Genomic DNA, 25,716 nt, shown 5'->3' with positions numbered 1-25,716 from the left:
CAAATATGATTTCAAACTGTGTTGCTGAAATCAAGGTTAGCATGATTTAGGCTAGTCAAATTAGATTAACTGTAATATACCCTGTACAATTCAATAAATGAGGATTTATGAACTAGGTACCCTCTTCCTCAAAGTATTTAGGTACCTAACTCTCACTGGATCTGGGCATAAAAGTCTTCAAACATATGATGTTAAATTCAAATAATTATATGAAAATGGCTGGTATTTATGAACTAATAAGATAATCAGTGCCCCATTTGTTAATAGTCTGGTTGACTCTTATGATTTCAGGATCATTTATTCCCATGAAATTTTTATAGCTGAATGTTGAATTGAGAAACTGATCATTAAAGAGTAAAATTACAGTCGTAATCATCTCTTTTTACAAACCATAATCTGTTCATGCCACTTCCAGATCCTTCACTTTTATCTCCAAGACCAAGCCAAATCCCGCTAACCTTATTCAAGCAAAATTCAATAGCATTTGTTCATTGACAGTTTTGTATGAGTGACATTGATTGATTCTATAATAAATAATTTACTTTTTCATATATATATACAAAATCCAGACTATTTTATAAATATTTTAATGAACTTTAGTCTCCTCCTGAAGCATCCAATTAAGAAAAAATAATAAATCTAGCAAGCAGCTCAAAGCCTTTGGAGGAATACGACACTCCACTCAACAATCAAGATCTACCATATAATAATCAAGAACTGTTAATTGCCAGCTTCTACCTTTTTTGATCTAAGGTTTGTCATCAATGTTGGATTTCAAAAAGACAGAGGCCAAGTCTGCACTCAGTAACATCAATGTGAAATCATCATAACTTCATTAACATCAGTCAATTTATTCTTAATTTATTCCAGAGTTACTGAGAATAGAATCTCACCAAAAGGTTTAGGATGATGTTTTCAAAGGAACCTAAGGGAATTAGGTTCCACAATCTAACCACAGAGCACTTTCCTTGTCTTATTTAAGTCCAATGCAATTTAAATGTATGAGTGGTGCCAAATTGCAAAGATTTAGTAATTTCTTTCACAAGATCTGAGTACTTTGATGCATGACAGATTTTCAGATTTCAGCTGGGTGAAAATAATTGACCTTCGGTCAGTTACTGTTCCCTTCAAAGCTTAATTGCATTATGTAATAGGGAAAAGAAGTTGTGGGAGGTGGGAGGTGGGAGGTGGGGAGGGGTTGTTTGTTTTTTGTGAGGGAGTGTTGTTTGTTTTTGTAGTGTCAAAGCATAAACAGCCCTTATTACCTTATGAAGTAATTATCCAAAGCCTGGGACTTGTAGTCCTAAAGACAGCTTTGTGAAGTTACTTGTTCCATGAGTGTATATATCAAAAAGGTACCAGGAAATACAAAGAGAATAGCAGAACTAATGCAATAATCTCTAGTTCTCTTTTCTCTACAAATATTAAAATGTTGCAAAAACTGAATGAACAAACTACTCAGAAATTACTCTTGACTTTTACTATCATTTATTTTGTTTTCTGCAAAATATTTATTGTCGTTGTGACACTGAGTATTTTTCTCCTTCTGGGTATCTCAGGACGAACTAGTGTACAGAATATCTGTAGTCAGATTTGGGTGGGTTGGTTTGTTTTTGTGGCACTTGCTCTTGGGAGATTCCATAAAGTGACTGTTGGTTTATTTGTCAACTTTAAGTTACAGAAATCTTGAGATGTAGCATCCTCCTTCTGCAACTTGAGAATGCACAGGCAGCAATTTTTTGGACAAGAGGTTGCATCAACAGGAATATTTGTATGGATAGGGTGTGTATAGAGAACCTCTCCATCATTTTTTATTATAAATCCATGCCTTTTCTGCTTTCTATTAAAGGCTGTCTCTCTGTGTGGCCTGTTTACATTGCTCAATAAGGTCATCTGTACTCCCATGAAAAAACAAGGGACACTTTATGCCTGAATTTGAAAAATGAATTCAAATAAATTATAAGCCAATGACTCCCAGATAACCGTGTATTGTCACATACTTTGGAGCACCATGCATGTAGCTAGTACATTTATTCTGCTGTTCTAAAAGATCCTTGGGGAACATAGACATGCATACTAAAATGCCAAAGAAGCTCCAAAATAGCACTAAACCTAATCACATAACATGTGCCTTGGAATTTCCATGTGCAAAATGAGAACATTTCCTATTTAGTTCTCTTACAGTCATAATATATATGGCTTCCTTCAAAATAGCAAACAGCAAATTAGGAGATTTTCAAAGGCATATATCCAGCTGCTATAGAACTTCAACAAAAGATAGGCACCTAACTGCCATTTGTGCCTTTGAAAATGTCCCCCGTCAACACATTTTGTAAGAAGAGAGCTTCATGGTACCATTTCCATACAAAATATTCCCTAAGGAAATACATCACGCACTACAATATACTTTTTTATTGTTCATGTAATAGTAGTTTCTATTGTAGACTGAATTAGATGTGTCTATTGTTGCTGCTTATTTGGTTGTATACTAACTTTAGCTAGAGATCTCCTTTCTGGCAAACTACATTACTGTATGGGGTTAGCTGGTGTAAACTGGCATAGTTCCACCGAGTTCAAGCAAGAGATGCTAATTTACCTCAGCTGAAGATCTGGCATCTGGCTTTCAAAACTATGTATACATAAAAAAACAATATTTCAAATATTGTTATAAAGATTAACAAAACAAAACCCTTTGTTATTCACTGCACCTTTCTATTTTAACTCTAGGAAACAAGATGTTATTACAACAAACATACATTTTTCTCAGATGTATTGAATTGGATGAAATCTTCAGTTAGCAGATTAGGGGGGATACTGTCATGATAATGGCTGTACATTTCATCCCAGCATTGGTATAAATGATATTCTTCCTGCCTAAACTATGTAGAAATAGCTACAAATCATACAGGATTGTAACTTCCACTGGAAAAAATTGATTAATTGCTCCTACAGAAGTGCGTTTTTCTAGTCTTCTTGTGGGAGCTCAGTTTTTTTTTTCTGTTACTTGGTTGACTCTAGGAAGCAGTCTAGTATTTTTCTGGGGGTGGCTTGTAGTGATGTGAATGGTGCTGTTTCAGATGAGGTCCTAAGTAAAGAAGAAAGAGTATTCATCACTTTTAATCTTTTGCCATATGTGCAATACAATCATTAGGCCCCCGTTATTATACTGAACACCTTGCAATCTTCAAGATACAGTTTGAACCTCTCTCGTCTGGCAACATCCATGGTTCAACATGATTTTAGTTAGCAGGATGTCCGCTTATCATGGGTGTGGCCAAGTTTCCCTTGGTCCCATAAAGTTTCTTTATAGCCACCAGTCCTGGCTCTCAGTGTTCTGAGCTGCTTGGTGCTAATTTACCCCTAAATATTTTCTAAGAGCCCAGTAAGCAGTGGAAGACAATATTGACCTCCCCATGGTTTGGCAAATTCTCTGGTTTGACATCAGTCAGGTCCCAATGGTCCCAAACTAAAAAAGTTGGACCTGTATTTAAACCTTACAACAATCCTATATGGTACAGTGGTGCTGTTATCACTTTTTTCAGAAGCTGAGAAGTGAGGCAGGGAGATGCTAAGAGGCTTGCACAGAGTATGTGACAAAGAAAGCTTGAAGCTGGGCCTCTGACAAGCCAGGCTGCCATTGTAGCCATTGGACGATACAGTTTTTCAGTTGAATACTTGCATACAAGGCCTTGAATCTGCAAAGAATTTTGCCACTGGTGACATAGGCTCTCACACTGTTCAGATGTCTTCAGTGGCACTCTGCAATGATGGAAGCATCCAAGCAGGTGAGGTTTTTTCTTACTTCGTTGTTGAATCAGGACTAATTTGCCAGACATTTCCTGGGCTCCCATAAAAATATTTCAAATGCTTAGGAAATAGCATTTTGTTACAATCAGCTCCTTAAAATCTAACTGCACAGAAGTGCTGCAAAAAATAACATTTGTTTTTTAAATGAGGAGTCCTGTGCAGCTTAAAGACTTTTGTCAGCTGGAGCCCACTTTGTCAGATGCATTAAGTGGCCTGTTGTCATAGGATTCCTCATAGTTTTTACTGAAACAAACTAACATGATTACCCCTCTGAAACTTGTCATAATTTTTTGTTTATGTTGTGCAATCAATTTATATTGATTAATATTGTTTATGTTGTGAAACAATATGCGATGGTTTGCGGGCACATTCTTCACAGGGGAGAAGGAAATAACCACAGTTCATATGTATACTTCAAATGTAATCAATAACAAATATTCTATAACTTAAGGCTTTGATGGGAAACATTGAGAAGAGCTAATTATGTCCCTTAGGTTTGCTATGCTATGAAGTTCTAAACTTATTACTATGGGTTTTGGGAACTAATGGAACTCCATGACTCAGGGGATAGCTACTAGTATTCAGAATCTTTTACTTCTAGATACTATCTTCTTTGCCCTTAGCAAAGCATAGGCCATCAACAATTTCATTCCAAGCCTCTCTGTCTTGTGCCACCTTTTCTAATTCTCTCCAGCTTTTGCCCATTTTCCTCACATTCATATCCAGGTCTCTTGTACAACTATTCTTTGACCTTCCTCTTCCCCTTTTTCCCTGTGGGTTCCAGGATAGAGATTGTCTGGTAATCCTAGTTGGTGGCTTCCTCAGTATATGGCCAATCCATTGCCATCTTCTTCTCAATATCTCTTGCTCTACTGGGCATTGCACTGCTTTTTCCCATAAGCTAATGTTTGTAACCTTGTGAGACCACTTCAGGCCAATGATCTTACGCAAACATTTATTAATAAAAGTTTGCAATCTTTTGATGTTTGTCCTTGTTGTTCTAGATACTATATTTTTTATTTATTTGATTACTTATGGGTAGAGCCACATTACCCCCCCTGTGGATGGTGGAACTAATGGAACTCCATGACTCAGGGGATAGCTACTAGTATTCAGAATCTTATACCTCTAGATACTATGTTTTGTATTTATTTGATTACATATGGATAGAGCCACATTAGCCCCTCTCTTGATAGTGGAGAAAAAAAACAGTGGAATTCTGGTAAAGGGGACATGGAATGGAAGTTTCTATGTGTAACATCACTCATCCTTCTCCCTAAAAGTCCTTCTATGGGAGCTCCATGGAGTTCCAGATCCACAGAAAGGTGAGGAGATGGTATAGCAGGGAGTTGGTGGGATTATACAATATCTACCCATCAGACCTCTATAAACCTAATGTGAAATAACCCCACAACATTAACATTGTCTAAAGAGCCAATAATTTTCCTGTTTTGTAGATGACCCTTTTGTGGGATTTTGAATACACTAATAAGAAGGAGAGTCCTTAATAGCATGTCTGTATCACTGCATTGTAGTGGGACACATACACAAGAATCATAGCAGAAATAAGGTCATGTAGGATGTGCAGGTGGGCATCCTTGGAAATCCTCAGAGAAATTCATTGTTTCACAGAGCAATGTAAATTCTTCCTTGAATGGCCCCCATCTCCCACTGTCCAATTACTTGGAAACTGAAGGGAATTTCCTGGTGCTTCCAAAGTCCTATAAGACATGTACAGTGGGATGACATGAACCTTCTTTTGTTTCAAAGTGACTTTGATGCTCACACAAATATGGGGAAAATAGAACCAAAACTGTATAGTAAATGTACAGTGAATGGAATTAAAAAGTTCATTCTAGTTTCAAAGTCAATAAATGTCGCACCAGGATTCTCCATTTTCATTACAAGCAATATCCCCAGAATCCATAATATCGCTAAAAACAGAACAGTTTAATATTGTTTGCTGTATAGAAGATTACAAGAATAGAACCTTGAGACTTTGTTTGAATTATTGCAGTAGATAATATTGTGAATGCCTTTCTCTGCATGTACACTAGCCCAAATACTTTTATGTCAAATCGCAACACTTACTGTGGGGTGCAGGTGGCAGCAGGTCAGGTGTTCGAAAAGATTTTATTGTAGCTGGTCCCTCTCCGCCTGTAGTCAGCACTTGCACTTCTAATCGGTAAAGCGTTGAGGGCCTCAGGTTGGGCACTGTCAGCACATAGTGATCCTAAAAATATATGAATGGAATAAATTCTTATGGCAACCAGAAAAAAATAGATACAGTTGCTCCATGCACAGATTGTATGTTAAAGTAGATACTTTCTTTCTTAAAAATATTGGTTTTAAACTGTGTTATAACTCTCACAGATTGCTTTCTTAAGGTTTTATTATAAAGGATTTGTACACTTATTATTTAAGTCACTACTCTTCTGGTTTGATTAGCATGTTCATAAAGAGTTGGTATCGACAAATATTTGGCAGAGCAAGAATTTGAAATAAAGCCAGTTTTCACGCCTGGTTTACACCTAAAATTTAAGTCAACCTATATACATTCATACCCATCAGAGAGACTTTAAGGTTCACAGAGTCAACATACCCATAAAGTTAATCAGATATGTTTCCCGTCTCTTAAAATATAGCATTCCTTATAGTTAATATTTCACTTGCTTATATTTGTGATGTCACTTTCTGATACTTCCAATTTCAATTTTCTTATCAGTTTTCTGAATTTAAAATGTCAGTGCCGTAAATTAAAGTTATTTCTAAGTTGTATTTACTTTTAATTTAACAAATTCATTTTATGTCTCATAAAATATTTTATAGAAGCCAATGTCTGTGTTTAGATGCCAATGATTTGATTTGGCCCTTTTTGAGTCAAGAATGAGAGCCTCAGCTAGTGAAAATAAGGCCAAGTCCTGGTCACTGAGTGCAACTTTCTGGCTCAAGGATGGAATACCACCCCCATGAGTGTAGCAAGATACAGCACTGTGAAGCACCAGTGTAAACGGTGCTACAGTGCTGGAAGCACAGTGCCCAGCACAGCCAGCTACTCCCCTCATGGAGACCTTTCTTCCAGCACTCTTGCCACATCAGCACTTTAAATTTTTAAGTGTAGTCTCACTATAGATCCACTCAGCTACTCAAACTGATGATCTGGCCCTAATTTTAAATCTTGTTTTTGAAGTGGTCAGAGTTGGAATGTTCATTAACATGAGCCAGACTTTGCACGGCTTTGAGCAGAGTAGATGTAAAAGACTTCCAAATTAGAATGCACACTGGCAAATGATTCAAGGAAATTTTCAAGGCAGTGAAGAATCAGACCTTCTGTTCAACTTCTTCAAATCAGTTTGAATTGTTGAATCACCAGACAACCATCCACTGGTCTAGTCTTCAGACTGGACTAGTGGCATTAAACTAAGGCCTCTGGAAGGACATACTGCAAAAGAGATGACACATAAGTGGCTTGCTGTCTGGTGACTGACTGCACGCACCAGACACCACAGTTTACAGCATGCAGCCAATGCCAGCCAGAAATGGGATGACAGTCAAGAGCTGGCACACAGCAGGGGCTGTGTTGACAGATGTGGGGGGAGCAACCAACCCTGCACCCTCCATTTTCTCTCCATCATCAGCTTCGCATGCCCACCCCCCATTGTCAGACACTGGAACCCACCCTCACTGCTGGTGTGAGGGCCACTGGTAAGCACTGATCTGGCCAACAGCAGGAATTGCTACTACTATTGTGGGGAGATAGAAAATACAGGACAATTTGCCTCTTTTTAAGAAAAAGTTGGGACACCTACAAGAGGTCTTAAAAATGGAACTGTCCTTTTACAAACAGGACTGCTGATGATCCTTTGCCTTCATTAAGGCACATCTCAAATAAAGCTGCTAATTTGATAACGTGTGGTGCACCATCAAGATGAGTAGTTGTACCCATTTGTAGATACAGTTGTAAAGGTATCCCAAAATAGGGAGGGAGTCAACCCATTTCCTGCTCAGATACGCAGTACCAAAAAAATCCCAATGGTGCCTTGCAGCTAACTCATGATTAAAAATACAAAAATATTCATGCACACAAACATGCAATAACCCCGGCAATGAAAAGAAAACTTACTGCTGGCAGTATCTGAGACTGGGAAATGATGCTGTTGGGTAAGCTGTTTTGTCTGCTCTCTGTTGTAACCTCTGCCCAGGTGACTTGAAATCCTGTCATGGGCTGGTGAAGATTTGCCTTTGATATCTTCCATGAAAAGTGACCCGTAATGTTTACTTCCTGAACAATGAAAGAGGCAGATAGATTCTCGGGTTTGGCCAGCACTTTGGGGAGAACTGGTGCTGCAAAAATTTGAGGTGAAAGAATGAGTTTAATTTTGAGGAACAGCTGAAATGGTGCTAATATAGCTTGAGATCTCAGGGTTATAGTCTGTTTCTTGACAAGTTTATTGTATTTCTCTATCTGGTTTTCTCAGGACTCTACCAACTTTTTGCCACCTCTTTTCTTAAGGGCTGTGTCTACACTGGCATCAATTTCCGGAAATGCTTAAAACAGAATAGTTTTCATTATAAGTATTTCCGGAAAAGGAGCGTCTACACTGGCAGGCTGCTTTTCCGGAAAAGCCCTTTTCCGGAAAAGAGCCCAGATCGTCATTTCCGCGATCGGGGCTTTTTTCCGGAAAAGACTACTGGGCTGTCTACACTGGCCCTTTTCTGGAACAGTGTTCCGGAATAAGGACTTATGCCCGAGCAGGAGCAGAATAGTTTTTCCGGAATAGCGGCTGATTTTGTACAGTTCAATGTCGTTGCTTTTCCGGAAATTCAAGGGCCAGTGTAGACAGCTCGCAGCTTATTCCGGAAAAGTGGCTGATTTTCCGGAATAAATGGCCCAGTGTAGACACAGCCAAGATGTTTAGCAATGACAGGCTTATTTCAGATGACTTCTGGCTAAAATTCAAACTTCTGATCAAGTTCCTCTTAGCTTGAGATGATGTAAATGGTGACCTATGACAACAGGGAGTGCCATGTTAAAAGTCAGGCTTTTCACGGACAAGTAAGCAGTATTTCTTCACTAAGGTCCAAGAACACAAGCTTGTCTCTTCTTGGCTGGGAGTTCAGGAAAACTCATGGAATGGCACCATAAACCTGATGCTGGCTCTGATAAAGATACTTCTGAAAAAGGAACAGTATAAACTCTAATTTAGGAGAGTTTCAAATTGACTTCTCTATGGCTACATCTACACTGTGGATCAATTTTGGGAGACCTCCTGGTATCCCAAAATAGCTATACTGTGTCTGAACAGCACGCCCATTATTTTAAAACATAACGGGCTCGCTATGCCGACATCGCTATAAACCTTGTTCCACAAGCCGTAAGGGACATTTTGAAATAGCGTGTTATTTTGAAAGTTGGCACTATATAGACAGCACCAAATTATGAAATAAGGTGTTTTGAAATTGACTAGAAATAAGCTATGGAATTTGCTTAGCTGAAATTGCATAGCTTATTTCGAGCTACAGGTGCAGTATAGATGCACCCTATATTGCATCTGGTAAAAAAGGTATATTATAGTCCCATGGTGTGATTCTCAATGGTCTTGTATTTTGTTGGTCACTTACCTGTCCAAAGTGGTACGCAATCTGCCAAATGAAAATGAAAGCTTTTTTATACTCACTTTATACCGGTGTAAATAACTACATAATGTGCAGGCAATTCAAGCTCACAATTTGAAGCCTTGTCAGCAAAGGAAAGTACTTTGGGATATAAACTAGATGTGAATTTAAACTCATATCTATTCCAGTATAATCCTATGTGTGGGCACCTATACCAGTATAAAAATGTTTGTTGTTGTTGTGTGGCTTTTTGCTGCAGCTTATTTGGGAAGGAGGTAAAGTTAAACCTAACCCAACCACTCTCACACTAGAATAAAAGTATTTACAAAGTGGATTATAAAGGTATAGCTAATATTTGTATAATTCTCTCTGTATAACTGATAAAACTTTCCTTCACAAACAAGCCCTTAAAAGACTAGCAATGTCAAGGATAATCCTGCTACAATATACTGTTTATTTGAATAATCCCCTGAAATTCTTATTTAAGTGTCCAAATCTTACTATAATAATCTGTCAGGTAGGTAAAACTAAACCTCTGTGTATTTAATTTGATTGAATTTATAATGAAGAAAATTTTTGAAAGTATTTGTTAGACAAATTTCCTACTAAAAGAATTCAAAGAGTTCATCCAGATCCAAAAAAAAAAAAAAAAAAAACCCTTTACAAAACTTGTATTTGAGTGCCTTGAAGTGTGCTTGAATCTTCTCTGCAAATTCTTCAGATTATGACTTACCGCCTTCAGCAGGACAACTAATGTGCTTGTGGTTTTTTCCTTTAAGAGCAGAGCAAGGTGGGGTGGTAAAGAAAATACTTTCAGCCTTCAAACGACCTTTAGATCTTGCTGGCTGAACGGTCACTTTATATTTACATGAAAATGACAGATCCTGAAGAATTATGTAGTTTTCCTAGACCAAGAAAAACAGTATATGCTGCGAATAAACCATTTTTTAAAAAAAACATAACGTTGGCATAAGATTAAATGTTTTTGTTTCAAGGAAAGAGTTTTTACTCTACATGATTAGCACATGCAAATGTGGTTTTTATTCAGAGAACAAAGCAAATACTGCCTAAAGTATTATTAAATTATAATTTGAAAAACATTATCATGGTAGCGGGATACTTTCTTCAATCCTAAACTGTACCTTCGTCGTGCTGCTTCAAAGTCGCTAACTTCTAACACAGGGAACAATCCCTTGGCAAAAAGGTAGTGGGAATGGCAGTGAGAGGATGAAAAATGCTAATCCAATTAAATAAATGCAAGGAATCTGATTTAAGCTGAGATGAAAGACAGGCTTAGTCTACATTTAAGAACTCCTTTTAAGATACATGCAAATCTCAAAGGGCCTTATATGTCTTTCTTTAAGGACTTCCTACTTTTACCCTTTGATATAGCATGATATCCCCCTAAGCAGGAAAAGATCCATAACTGAGCAATAAAACATAATTATGTGTAGAGTGTAGCTTTAATGTAACAACTAAACAAGATCCCTGATCCCTTTGAAAGTCCATATGTGTTTTTGTGCCAATCAAGTTTAATAAGAGACATGCTAGCTTCTGGTTAAATGTCAAAAGTCACCTAAGTGACTTAGGACCCCAAGTCCCACTGATTTTCAGGCCTTTAAATTGATTAGGTACTTCTGAAAATGTTGTACTCTGTGTCTGATAACAGAGAAAGACTGTTAGAGCTAAGCTAAGTCAATTTTCTCATGATTGACATGGAAAGTGCATTATTAGAGAGCTAGTATTTACTGGACCGACTTTTATTGGTGATAGAGATACAAGCTTCTGTGCTTACACAGAGCTTTTCTTCAGCTCTGAGAAAAGAACTCAAAAGTGCCACTTCTAAATAATAGATTCTTTAGCATAAGTAGTTAACACATATTTCAATATATTTTAATGGGCAACTTCACCTTAAATGGTCCTTTGAAATATGTGTTAACTACTTATGCTAAACAATCTGTTCCAATTTGTAGTTAGCAGTGATACTGTGAACCAGGCCCAAAGAAGAACTCTGTGTAAGCTCCAAGATTTGTTCCTCTCACTAACAGAAGTTGGTCCAATAAAAAATATTACCTCACTCACCTCACCTCTCTAATATCTTAAGACCAACATGGCCACAGCAACAGTGCATACGTGAAAAGTTCATAACTAATAGACTACTGAGAACATTCTAGTGCAGTCCCTCTAGAACAGCACTTGTAAAAAAATTGTCACTTTGATGCTGAAGTAACTACTGGCACGAATAAGGACTGTAGGGATAAGTTCCTTATTTGTTAATCAGATTGTTCAGGGTACATCTGAAGGAGAATATTACAGTATTAGAAGCTGCGAAGAGTATCCTGCAAACTCAACAGGCCTGTATTTCCTACTTCAGATTATTCAGAAGTCAAGTTGTGAACCGAGTAGAGTCTGTGAGAGTTTTACCATTGATAACATTAGAAGCAAGATTAGACCCAAAGGGAGTAAGGTTTTAAACATCAAGCCCTTTTTAATCATATATTGATTGAAAGAAGTTTCTTAACTATTTTAGAATAATAGATAAGATCTCATAAGCATAGGGGTTTCTAAATCAGACTACATGAATTACAAGTAGGACCTCCCTGCTCCAGTACCCTGGGGACCTAACTGGTCCTGGATGAGGGATTTTGCTGCACCAGGAGAGGTCATTTTTTACCCCTGCTATTGCCCCTCTTTCCTGGCCGTTGGCCTCCCAGCCAATTTCCCACCTCCTGCTGACCTCACTGCCCTGCTAACAGAGTGGGCAGCCATCGCTGCTGTGGCTCCGTCAAATAGCCCAGTGCTGGGGCTCCAGGCAGGACTCTGGAAAGCTGCGTGCGCCGGGACTCTGTGGGCAACCCTGCATGTTGGAGCTTCCTGAACAGCCATGTATGCATTGCGCGACAGGGCTCCCAGCCTTGCTGGGAAGCCACACACCAGGTCAACCAACCCTTCTGGGAAACGCCACTGCCACGTGCTGAGTGGCCCTGCTGTCAGCTCCCTGTGCGCAGCCCACTGCTCTGCAGGTCCCACAGGGATCCTTACTGCTGGCCCTCCAGGGGAACTCTCTGGTCCTGCAACATCCATGCCAGACCATGGCAGTTGCTGGACCAGAGAATCACGGTTAAGAGAGTTTCAACCTGTATGTAAGCTTTCCCTGCCCTTAGTATGTATAACTCCAAATACTGTTACTTACCACACACAAAAATCTATCCTCTTTTTAAATCCATCTACACCATCTGACAGCAGTAAATCCCACCTCTTCCATTTGATTTAGACTAGCATTTAGTCACCTGTAACTTCAGTGAGTTGACTTCTTAGAAAGAGGCAGGGTACAAAAGAATGGCTGATCAAGGTTTCTTATATTGAAGTTTCCTTCATTATTCACTGACTTGTGTGTGGTGTGTCAATTTCAGTAATGTAATTGTGACGGGGCAGAACCGCCCCACCACTCGCAAGCGGCAGCGGGGGCCGCGGGAGAGAGGGACGCAGACGCCTCAGTTCCGGAGGACGCAGGGAACGGGGACGGGGAGGCCGTGGCGCGTCATCACGGCGCGCCCGGGAGCGTGGCGGGTGACGTCACGAGCGCGACGACGGAGGGGGGAGGGGGGAACCCAGAAGTGGAGAGGAGCAGAAAAAGGCCGGGACCAGAGCGGCAAGGGGGAGAAGCCAGGAGGAGGAAAGGCGAGCCGCAGGCAGAGGAACCCGAGTGGGGCGGTCCCGGACGGGAAGGCAGGAAGCGGAGCAACCCGGTAAGCGGGGCAGCGGCCGGCGGAGTGGAGTAGGACCCAGGGCGGGTCGTGGATCCCGGGAGCAGGTGTGTTTGGGGTACTACCCCCCTGCTACCACCGAGAGGCACGCTCTCGGTGTCAGGGCCCTGGGTCGGGGTCCGGAGTGAGGGCGGGCCCGGACCCCCCACTCCGCCAAGGAGGTACGCGAGCAAGCGGTGCATTGGGCACTACCTGTCTGTAAGCAAAGCGGTGGGGGCGGCGGACTGGGGCCGCACCCCGTGACACGTGGTGGAGAATGTGGGCAGTTTTGCACCCCTGAAACCGAGGGTGCGAGGGTGGTGGTTTGTTTTATTTTCCGTTCTCGCTGGCTGGTGGCCACTCTATCCTAACTACCATTTCAAAATAGGACACGGCACCATGGATGCCGACAAAATTGTAGAATGGCTGGTGGATAGCCAACGCCAGCTCCAGAAGCAACAAACGGAGGCGTTGCGACAACTAACCTCCGAGTTTAGAGAACAGCAGAAGCAGCTGGTAAGGGAGCTGAAGGATGGGGCGGGCCTGATCGGACCCACCAACGACGAGGAAGAGGAGGCGGCGGGCCCAGCGCGACTCCCCATCAGGCTCACCAAACTGGGGGCCGAGGACGACGCCGAGGCATTTTTGGTAACTTTCGAACGAGTGGCCACGGCGGCCCGTTGGCCCCAAGAACACTGGGCCACTATACTCGCCCCTTACCTGTCCAGTCCGGCCCAACTCGCCTACCGGAGTTTGTCCGACCGGGACTCGCTGTGCTACTACAAGGTCAAGGAGGCGATTCTCGACCAACTTGGTATTTCGCCCGAGACATATAGGCAGAGGTTCCGGGCGGCCAGATATGCAACAGGGGAGCGGCCGCGGGCAGTGGCGCAGCGGATCCGGGAAGCCGGGTTTCGGTGGCTGGAACCGTCCACCAAGACCGCGACTCAGGTGGCCGACCTGGTCGTACTCGAGCAGTACCTGCAAGTGCTCCCCGCGGAGGGCCAACAGTGGGTCCGGCGACATCTGCCCGGGACCCTAGAGGAAGCGGTCACGCTCATGGAGCACTTCATGGCAGCCGAGACGCTGGAAGGACCTGGCAAGGTAGGCGCAACGACCAACCCGGTGGGTCGGGGAGGCCCTAGCCCCAAAGGGAAGGAAGGGCGGGACAACACGGGGCCCAGGGCTGGAAGCCCCCCAGTCCGAGGACCGGAGCGGCGATTGGCCCCGGTATGGCGTGGCACTGAGGACCACGGAAAAGGGGAACCCCGGGCCGAAGTCGGGAAGAGGGCAGAGGACACACAGAAGATCCAACCAAAACCGACGTGCTACCAGTGCGGACAGGAAGGCCACATCCGGCGGGACTGTCCTATGATGGACTGCACTTACGGCCAACCTAGACCCCGGAAGGGCCCGCGGCAGGAGGTAAGCCGGGCCCGCATGATAAGGCGGATACGCTTGAACGGGGAGGTAGTAGAGGCCGTTCTAGACTCGGGGTGTGGACAAACGTTAGTGCGGAGAGACGCGTTAGGAAGATCAGGGCACACGGGGGCCCAAGTTTGGATCAAGTGCGTACACGGGGACACCCGGCCGTATCCGACGGCCCGGGTGAGGCTACACGACGGGAGCCAGGGCGGGGAGTTACGAGTAGCAGTGGCTCACCGACTACCCTACCCCGTGTTACTAGGCCGGGATTGGCCCGGGCTACGGCGGCTGCTAGGGGAACGGGGCCCTACCGGCGTAAGGGACACGCGGGAGGCGTGGGCTACCCAGGAGGAGGAGGAGGAGACGATGCCCCCACAAGGGCTAGATGGGGAAGAGGCACGGATGACCCTAGAGGTCGATACCGGCGACTTCTTAGCCTTGCAGCGGGAGGACCCGTCATTACAGCACGCCTGGGAAAACGCGTTAGAGCCCCGGGTGGAAGACGAGGGGACCCAACAGCAAAGCGAACAGGGACCCCACTTCGAGATCCAAGGGGACCGGCTGTACCGGGTCCCAGGGACAGCAGGCGGGGAAACCCAGCTACTCGTCCCAAAAGCGTACCGGTGGCGGGTGATGGAGATGGCCCACGACAATCCCTGGGCCGGGCACTTGGGAATTGAGAAGACGCAACAGCGGGTGATCCAACGGTTTTATTGGCCAGGGGTATACCAGGATGTCAAGAACTTTTGTAGATCATGCCCCCAGTGCCAACGGACAGCGGAGGCACGGGTCCCACGGGATGCCCTCGTACCCATGCCGCTAGTGACCGAACCCTTCGAGAGGATAGGTTTGGACCTCGTGGGGCCTTTGGAGCGGACTCGGAGAGGGCACCAGTATATACTAGTGGTGGTGGATTACGCCACCCGCTACCCGGAGGCTGTCCCCCTGCGCAAGACCAACGCGGCTACGATAGCCGATGAGCTGGTGAAAATGTTCGCCCGCGTCGGGCTCCCGAAAGAGATCCTGACGGACCAGGGGACGAACCTGGTATCGCGCCTAATGAAAGAACTGTGCAGATGGCTGCAGATAAAGAAGATTCGCACCGCAGCCTACCACCCTCAGACGGACGGGCTGGTAGAACGCTTCAACAAAACCCTAAAAGCCATGTTGCGGAGGCTGGTCCAAGACGACCCACGAGACTGGGACAAGCTGCTGCCACCCCTGCTCTTCGCAATACGAGAGGTACCGCAGTCCTCGGTAGGGTTTTCTCCGTTCGAACTATTGTACGGCCGACGCCCGCGGGGCATACTAGACTTGGTGCGGGAGGGATGGGAAGAGCAGGCATCCACTGCCCTAGGGGCGGTCCAATACGTAATCAAGTTGCGGGACCGCATGCGAACTATAGGCAGGTGGGCGCAAGAAAACCTGAAAAAAGCCCAAGAAACCCAGGCCCGCCATTACAACGCAGGGACGCGGCTAAGGGTCTTTAACCCGGGTGACCCAGTGCTGGTCCTGCTGCCGGCAGGGGAGTCCAAGTTATTGGCCAAGTGGCAGGGACCTTACCGGGTGACCAAGAGGATTGGGGAGGTGGACTATGAAGTCCAGGTAGGGGGAAAGCACCGGCAGAGCCAAGTGTACCACATCAACCTGTTAAAACGATGGGTACCCCGGGAGGAGCCCCCATCGGAAGCCCTTAGTACGGAGATCGAGTTCGGACCCTGGGGCGAGGAAGAGGTCACTTGGGCGGCCAGCCCCATGGGGAGGGAGCTAAACCTTACTCAACAGGCACAACTGCGGGCGGTACTACAACAGGCGGCCGCCAGCCTGACGAGCCGACCAGGGAGGACGACCCGGGCGTACCACGAGATCACGACGGAACCGGGGAGTCGAGTGAGGGATCAGGTACGTCCCATCCCCCGGAAGTTGTGGGACACGGTCCAAAAAGAGCTGCAGGACATGTTGCGGTGGGGAGTGGTGGAGAAGTCACGGAGCGAGTGGCGTAGCCCCATCGTACTGGTCCCGAAGAAGGATGGAGCCATACGGTTCTGCATAGACTTCCGTAAGTTAAACGCGGTATCGAAGTTCGACGCATACCCCATGCCCAGGGTGGACGAGCTACTGGAGCGCCTGGGGCGGGCGGAATACCTATCAACGATCGACCTTACGAAAGGGTACTGGCAAATACCCCTGGCGCCGGCGGCCAGAGAGAAGACAGCATTCGCTACCCCGTTCGGTCTATTCCAGTTCGTCACCATGCCGTTCGGGTTACACGGTGCAGCAGCCACATTCCAGAGGTTGATGGACGAGATCTTAGAGGACCACCGCGACTACGCCACAGCATACATAGATGACATCGTCGTCTTCAGTAGGACGTGGGAGGAGCATTTGCAGCAGCTGGGAGCCGTCCTGCGAGCGCTCCAACGGGCCGGGCTCACGGCTAACCCCAAGAAGTGCCAGTTCGGGAAGAGGGAGGTATCCTACCTCGGGTACACGGTGGGGAGGGGCCGGCTAAAACCACTGCTAGACAAGGTATGCGCCATTAGGGATTACCCCCGGCCCCACACCAAACGACAAGTACGCCAGTTCCTGGGCCTTGCGGGGTACTATAGACGGTTTATAAAGCACTTTGCCTCCCTGGCGGCCCCTTTAACAGACTTGACAAAGAAAGAGAAACCCCAGAGGGTGGTGTGGACGCCCCAAGGGGTGAGGGCGTTTGAGACACTACGGCAGTGCCTGGTGTCGGGCCCAGTACTACGGTCCCCCGATTTCGAGAAGCCGTTCCTCTTGCAGACTGACGCCTCCGAGGTAGGGCTCGGGGCAGTCCTCGCACAGGAGGAGGAGGGCGCAGAGTACCCCGTAGCCTACCTAAGCCGGAAGCTGTTCCCTAGGGAGAGGAACTATGCCGTGATAGAGAAGGAAGCGCTGGCCATCAAATGGGCCATAGACTCCTTACGCTACTTTCTTACAGGCAACACCTTCACGCTGGTGACGGACCACGCGCCACTGAGATGGATGCAGTCCATGAAGGATAACAACGCACGGATAATGCGATGGTACCTGAGCTTGCAACCTTTCCGTTTTGACATTAAACACAGACCGGGTAAAGATAACGTGAACGCGGACTGTCTTTCGCGGCTGCCGGGTGACGAGCAACTGGAGGGCGGACAGACCGTAGGAAGGGGGGAGATGTGTGACGGGGCAGAACCGCCCCGCCACTCGCAAGCGGCAGCGGGGGCCGCGGGAGAGAGGGACGCAGACGCCTCAGTTCCGGAGGACGCAGGGAACGGGGACGGGGAGGCCGTGGCGCGTCATCACGGCGCGCCCGGGAGCGTGGCGGGTGACGTCACAAGCGCGACGACGGAGGGGGGAGGGGGGAACCCGGAAGTGGAGAGGAGCAGAAAAAGGCCGGGACCAGAGCGGCAAGGGGGAGAAGCCAGGAGGAGGAAAGGCGAGCCACAGGCAGAGGAACCCGAGTGGGGCGGTCCCGGACGGGAAGGCAGGAAGCGGAGCAACCCGGTAAGCGGGGCAGCGGCCGGCGGAGTGGAGTAGGACCCAGGGCGGGTCGTGGATCCCGGGAGCAGGTGTGTTTGGGGTACTACCCCCCTGCTACCACCGAGAGGCACGCTCTCGGTGTCAGGGCCCTGGGTCGGGGTCCGGAGTGAGGGCGGGCCCGGACCCCCCACTCCGCCAAGGAGGTACGCGAGCAAGCGGTGCATTGGGCACTACCTGTCTGTAAGCAAAGCGGTGGGGGCGGCGGACTGGGGCCGCACCCCGTGACAGTAATGTTTGTAAAGCATGTGACTTGAGTAGAATAGTACTAGACTGAATGGCACATTCAGAAGGAAGAAATGCCATTGCTAAAATATAATTGAGATAAAGTATTTATTTATACACAAGGATAATAATCTAGAACCTTTCTCTCTTTTATCTAGGTTCTTATATTGCATCACTACTTGACTTTAAGGACCGTATGGACCACTGTGATTATCTAGTCTGACTTACTGCATAATACAAGTCATGAGACTTCCCCAGATTTAATTCCTATTTGCACTAAAGCATATTTTTAAAAAATTAATCTCGATTTTAAATTGCCGGTGATGGAGAATAACTGTGATATCTTTGCACCTTCCAGAATTAATATCTAGCATCTATCATTTGAGGCTCTTTTCTTCATCTCTTACTCTTCTCAGGGGGAGCCTGGAAACTTCCCTTTGTTTGAAAACAACCCTAGCTGCTTATTTTGCTTAATATTCAGTATTTGTATTGCGGTGGTTTCCAGGGGTCCATCCATTAGGACCCCTTTGTAGTAAATGCTGTATAAGTATATGTGCATGGTACAAACAGGTTTGCCTTGTAGTGTAATATAAACACTTCAGATACTCAGTTAAAGCATTTGAATGCACTAAATTCATTTAGACTACTTTTTATGTTTGTTTAAATTAACAATCCCAAATATATCACTACTCTTCCATGAAATAAAGAAAACCCACTCCTACTGTACCTGTGATAGGCATAAAACATGCTTTGTTCTATTATATATCCTTTCCCTCTTCCTTTCCATCCTCCCCATGTCTCATTCTTGATGACTGTATACTACTACAAGTTAAGCAAGAGACTGAATGTCAACTTACATAGGTAAGGCCAGTTGCTTTTTCAGGCCCTTTAGTTTCATTGTGCGCACAGGATTCTGGGAACCACTGGACATGATATCGACTCATGCTAGTGTCTAAATGAACAAAACAACAACACAAAAAGGAAAAAATAAACACATATTACAGCTATGCTTGAGCCCTCTGCAGCTTCCCTGACGTTCTGGATATAAAACTTTGGGGCTTTAACAACTTTGGAAGTGTCAATTTCTTGCTCCTCATAAGTATTTAAAGCTCTCATGAATTAAGAGAATATTATACAGGACAATAATTTAATCCATGTGTTAATGCAATACAGGTAAACTCAAAAAATATAAAGAGATTTGACAAAAATGTAAGTGTTGATGAGAGTGAGAAAAAGTACCCATGGCTTATGCTGCTAAACATCTTGGGAGTGATGGGAATGAGACAATGCCAACTGTCTGTAATTGCTTATATCGTCAGATCATCACAATGCTCCTGCATGGCACTATTCAATAAATCTGTGTTTGGACATGTTTAAAAATTTCCCGGAACCTTACACTTTCAGAATGTATCGTGAAACCACTTCCACAAGTGGCCATCTTCAAAGTTAGTCAGACCTCTTAAGAACAATACTAAAGGCTTGATTTTGCTCTCATTAAAGCCAGTGGCAAAGGTCCCATCATGTCAATGGTGCAAACAACTATTCCACAGTTATTAGAGTGATTCCTGGTATAAATTCTCTGAGCACTCCATACAGAATTGTAGTGGTAGGCATAACATTTATAACCACTCCTCTCAACCCAGACGGCATGATAAAGCAGATTAGGGCAAAACAAAGATCAATGAAGAATTAAAACAAAAAATCTCAACATAGTGGTACAAACATATCTTGTTATTTTCCTGGATTGCTCATTCATATTTCCATGTATAGTAAATATGCAATTAAACATCTATTACAATAATTAACATCATGTGCCATGTTTGTTCATGCTAAGTGCATTATTATGGTTTTCTGGAAGCAAAAAGAAATATCTTTGATGGCATTAGGGTTGATATGGCAATAGACTGCTATGAGCAATTTGGAAGCAGAAGAGAGAGATTACAAATTAAGGAGAAAATAAGTGAACTCAAAAGCGAACACAAATGGTATTTGGTAAGAAAGACTAATTGGAAGTTTGCTCAGAATGGATTTTTGTAGTTGTCTTCATAACAGCATATACACTAATATATATTTTCATGGTGGTTCTCAAAGCCCTACATTTTTCAGTAAGAAATGAATAAACACCCAACTGTGTTCTCATTATTGTCTCACATATTTTTTAAAAATGTAGATGTTCTCACTTTCATCTGACTTTTGTGAGTTTGGTATTACATACATCTGTTAGAGTGAGTTACAAGCTCACAGTGCCTCTGCAAGTAAGTCTCATCTGATTTCATATGATTCATTCAGTTATTGCCTAGTCTCTGTTTGTTCCCTCTCCTGAGACAAACACATATGACATGCAGTCCATCATCTGGCATCCAGAGACCTGAAAACTCAGTAGTATTCTATTAACCATCTGAAGCTTCTTTTGAATAATTCTTTTTATTGATCTCAAACTATCTGATAACACTGATCTACAGTCAAAATGCTTCTGAAATAAATGTAGTCAAACTTTACTAATTCTGGGTCACTGAGAATGAAAATGATGCTTAAAATTGTTGATTGGCTCTAGTTTTTAAGATTGGGTCAGTATATACGACTATTGGGTCAGTATATACGATCCTTGACTTGTGAATGGCGGAAGATAAGTGAGTTATAAAGGGAAGGGATCTCAATTTAAACCAGAAATGACTAAAATACATCTTTGACTGGATCTATGAATAAATCTATGACTGGGTTTGGACAGTACTTGCTTTTTAGGCAAAACAATGAATGTTGTAATCTGAAGCTGGTATTGCATCATACATGATATGAATTGCATCATGTTATTCCTAGAAGTTATGGATGTTTTGCTGCATAATGGCAATGTTTTACCATCAATTCCAGTTGGTCATGCAGTCCATATGAAGGAAACCTATGACAACATGAAACAACTCTTGAGGTGCATAAACTATGACCAACATCAGTAGCAGCTTTGTGGTGATTTGAAGGTTGTTGCTCTCTTGCTTGGTCTGCAGACTGGATACACAAAGTACTACTGTTTTCTCTGCGAATGGGATAGTCGTGAAAGAGATTCCTACTACATCAAGATAGATTGGCCACTCCGACAGTCATTGGAGCTTGGGAGGAAAAGTGTTCAGCATCCACCACTTGTTGAATCAAGGAAGATTTTGTTACCACCCTTACACATCAAGCTGGGTCTGATGAAGAACTTTGTCAAGGCCATGGACAAAACACAAGCAGCTTTCAAGTACCTCCGTGCAAAATTTCCAAGGTTAAGTGAAGGTGTCTTTGTTGGTCCTCAGATTCGTGAACTTCTTCGAGATGATGCATTTGACCATGCAATTCATGGCAAGGAAAAGATGGCATGGTAAGCCTTCCAGTTAGTGGCAAGAAATTTTCTTGGAAACAACAAGGCAGACAACTACAGGTTGTTGGTGGAAAACCTCCTCAAGGCATACAAAAGCCTTGGTTGCAACATGTCACTAAAGATACATTTTTTGCACTCTCATCTAGATTTTTTTCCACCGAATTATGGAGCAGTGAGTGTCAAGCACGGCGAGCGATTTCACCAGGACATTGCAACAATGGACAAATGCTATCAGGGCAAATGGACCCCATCAATGCTTGCAGACTATTGCTGGACAGTGACAAGAGACGCTCCATTTAACGAATACAAGAGACAAGCCAAGAAGCGCCGAGTAGACACTGTAGATAGGATTAAACTATCTACATAATAATTTTTTGCCTTTTATTTCATAATAAATTTTATTTATATAACCCTTTTGCTGATTTTTAAAGTGTTACATAAACAGAACAGGTGAAGTATGACCATGTAAAGCAACCATAAACACATGAAAGACCTAGGTTTACAATTTATGATTAAAACTCTACTATTTACACAATATACATAGACGTAAAATGTAAAAACGTAAATATCTTGGAAACAGTAGCAAATCAGTTGTTTTAATTGTCATATTTGAATTCAGCACATCAAAATACATAATAAATAGCACATTTTATCTCTGAAGCAGTCGACTTCTAAAAAATTGTAGACCGGTGTAATCAACAATTTATTCTTTTAAAATATACTTTTACTCGAGGCAGACCATTTATAGATCCAGACAAACTTTAAATTCAATGCACATGAAAGTATTGCTGTAGGCTTTGGTAGAGATTGACTGCAGCCAGGTTACTTGTCCACCAAGAACTGGAGAAGACCACTATTTCATATAGACCACTCAACACTTCCCATATGAACCGTCAATGAAAGATGGAGCTGGCTTTGATGACCTCTTGAAGTCCTTGTCAGCTCTACATCTCTATGAGTCTATGAAGCTTGAGGTTTAGAAGTTTATCTAATTCACCAGTCTGGAGTTTAGCTAATCTTTGGTCTGAAAATCTCATGAAATAAGGCTTTCAATACAATATTTTGTGTGTTTCCTGGTTTTGACCAGGTAGGAAACTCTATGGGAACTGTTTGGCTCTATCCGGATTCCCACTTGTTATCTAATCTTTCCACACATCCCCTGCCAGGACCTCATTCCTTTCATCCTTATCCTGCTTATCCATGTAGGTAGTGACAGCCTCTTTATCACTCATTGGTAAGATTCTGATGATCTCTCTCTACATGAGCCAAAACAAAATACAGGACTATGTAGCACTTTAAAGACTAACAAGATGATTTATTAGATGATGAGCTTTCGTGGGCCAGACCCACTTCCTCAGATCAAATAATGGAAGAAAATAGTCACAACCATATATACCAAAGGATACAATTTTAAAAAAATGAACACACATGAAAAGGACAAATCACATTACAGAACAGAAGAGGGATGTGGGGGTGGGGGGAAAGGAAGATGAATGCCAGTGAGTTAATGATATTAGAGGTGGGGAAGGGGAGATGTCTGTGAGTTAATAGTATTAGAGGTGATAATTGGGGAAGCTATCTTTGTAATGGGTAAGATAGTTGGAGTCTTTGTTAAGTCCCCTGCGGAGAGTGTTGAATTTTAGCATGAATGCCAGTTCAGAGGATTCCCTTTCAAGTGCAGATTTGAATGTCTTCTGAAGTAGGATGCAGGTTAGCAGGTCATTCAGACAGTGTCCTTTCTGGTTGAAATGACAAGCAACTGTTTTTTCTTTGTGATCCTGTCTAATGTCTCTTTTGTGGGCATTGATTCTTTGGCGAAGTGTCTGAGACGTTTGTCCAATGTACATAGCAGACGGACACTTTCGGCACATGATAGCATAGATTATATTTCTGGAGGCGCAGGAATATGTATTCTTGATCTTATAACTCACTTGGTTAGGCCCAATAATGGTGTCAGCAGAGTGAATATGTGGACAAAGCTGGCAGCGGGGTTTGCTGCAAGGGAAAGTACCAAGGTTGGTATTAGTGTGGTATGTCCTGTGGTTGTTGGTAAGAATCATCTTGAGGTTAGGTGGTTGTCTATAGGAGACTATGGGTCTGTCTCCCAGAGCTTCTTGTAGTTTAGTGTCCTGTTCCAGTATAGGCTGTAATCTATTGATAATGTGTTGGACAGGTTTAAGTTGGGAGCTGACGGTGATGACAAGTGGTGTTCTATTGTTGGTTTTCTTGGGTCTGTCTTGTAGTAGATGGTTTCTAGGTATTCGTTTGGCTCTTTCAATTTGCTTTTTTATTTTTTATATGATCAAGAATACATATTCCTGAGCCTCCAGAAATATAATCTATGCTATCATGTGCCGAAAGTGTCTGTCTGCTATGTACATTGGACAAACGTCTCAGACACTTCGCCAAAGAATCAATGCCCACAAAACAGACATTAGACAGGATCACAAAGTAAAAACAGTTGCTTGCCATTTCAACCAGAAAGGACACTGTCTGAATGACCTGCTAACCTGCATCCTACTTCAGAAGACATTCAAATCTGCACTTGAAAGGGAATCCTCTGAACTGGCATTCATGCTAAAATTCGACACTCTCCGCAGGGGAATTAACAAAGATTCCAACTATCTTACCCATTACAAAGATAGCTTCCCCAATTATCACCTCTAATACTATTAACTCACAGACATCTCCCCTTCCCCACCTCTAATATCATTAACTCACTGGCATTCACCTTCCTTTCCCCCCGCCCCCCACATCCCTCTTCTGTTCTGTAATGTGATTTGTCCTTTTCATGTGTGTTCATTTTTTTAAAAATTGTATCCTTTGGTATATATGGTTGTGACTATTTTCTTCCATTATTTGATCTGAGGAAGTGGGTCTGGCCCACGAAAGCTCATCATCTAATAAACCATCTTGTTAGTCTTTAAAGTGCTACATAGTCCTGTATTTTGTTTCAGCTACACCAGACTAACACGGCTACATTTCAATCACTATTCTACATGAGCCAGGAAGCTAAGAAATGAACTCAAAGGACAGCTTGCCAAGAGGTCTCCTTTTGCTGCAGTCAAATGAGACTGTTGATGGGTTGATGTGAAGAAGGTCTGTAAGATCTCGAATTACTGCTCATATTTTCTGTTGTTTTTTGTTGCCATTCACATTTCATCTCCCAATAGCAACCTGAACACTGTGCCCTTAGACAAAACTATCACAACAAAACCATGTTCTTTCACTTTTTTAGGTTTTATAAACAGTTAACATTACCAGAAATACTTGTTTCAACATATCTATAACCAGTCATGGCAGGAATCAATGAATAGTAATAGATACAGTTAAGGTTACTCAATGTATTTCACTATTTCATTGAAATGACTTTCTTAAACTTGGTCTTTTGGGGCTAAAATTTTCTAGGTCTTGTTTTTGGAGTGTTTGAGCAAGAAGACTGAAAGGAAATAAAATTAATAATACCCCAAAAACCCACAAACAAAATCCACAACTCTAAAGCATGTGTGATTTGGACAGAAAAGTAAAATGTGGGTGGGTAAGAGAGTATGTGGGAGAATGTTAGCAATGCACTTTTCACAAATGGTTGAATGGATATTTTTGATTTGGCAGAGCAACAGACATAAATTATTCTGTTTTCTGCTTGCAGGACAAATGTTCAGTAACGTCAACTTTAAAATAACTACATCCTTATATTTAGAGAGCGTATGTCTACACTTGCAGCCTATTTCGGAATAGGGCTGCAAATGTAGGCATTCGGAATTGCAAATCAAGCCCGGGATTTAAATATTCTGCGCTTGATTTGCATCTTCCCGGACGGGCACCATTTTTGAAATTTATAAGCCCGGAATAACTGTCCGCGTCTATAAGCGGCAGTGAAATGGGCATTCAAAATAAAGCCCTATTTTGAACTACCTGTTATTTCTCTTGCAATGAGGTTTAACAGGTCGTTGAAATAGGGCTTTATTTCGAACGCCCGTTTCACTGCCGCGTATA

General features: G+C 43.4%; 1 protein-coding gene across 2 annotated transcripts in view; it reads right to left on the bottom strand.

The window, feature by feature from the left end:
* Positions 1 to 509: 509 nt before the first annotated feature.
* Positions 510 to 25,716, bottom strand: part of ANOS1 (anosmin 1) — a 197,460-nt gene continuing 172,253 nt past the window's right edge. Inside the window, exons 10-14 of one of the 2 annotated variants that reach the window (XM_075915284.2) lie at positions 19,226 to 19,320; positions 10,157 to 10,328; positions 7,931 to 8,151; positions 5,899 to 6,040; positions 510 to 3,085 (exon numbers count right to left, since the gene is read on the bottom strand). In XM_075915284.2, coding sequence (XP_075771399.2) covers positions 3,027 to 3,085; positions 5,899 to 6,040; positions 7,931 to 8,151; positions 10,157 to 10,328; positions 19,226 to 19,320 — 689 coding nt within the window. In that variant the 3' untranslated portion in view covers positions 510 to 3,026. The remainder of the gene's footprint in view (positions 3,086 to 5,898; positions 6,041 to 7,930; positions 8,152 to 10,156; positions 10,329 to 19,225; positions 19,321 to 25,716) is intronic. The other variant, XM_075915293.2, reaches the window with a different exon arrangement.

The sequence above is a fragment of the Pelodiscus sinensis genome, chromosome 1, assembly GCF_052426305.1.
Source record: "Pelodiscus sinensis isolate ZL-2025 chromosome 1, ASM5242630v1, whole genome shotgun sequence".
In the NCBI taxonomy this organism is placed as follows: Eukaryota; Metazoa; Chordata; order Testudines; family Trionychidae; genus Pelodiscus; species Pelodiscus sinensis.
This window is presented reverse-complemented; position numbering and strand designations above follow the sequence as displayed.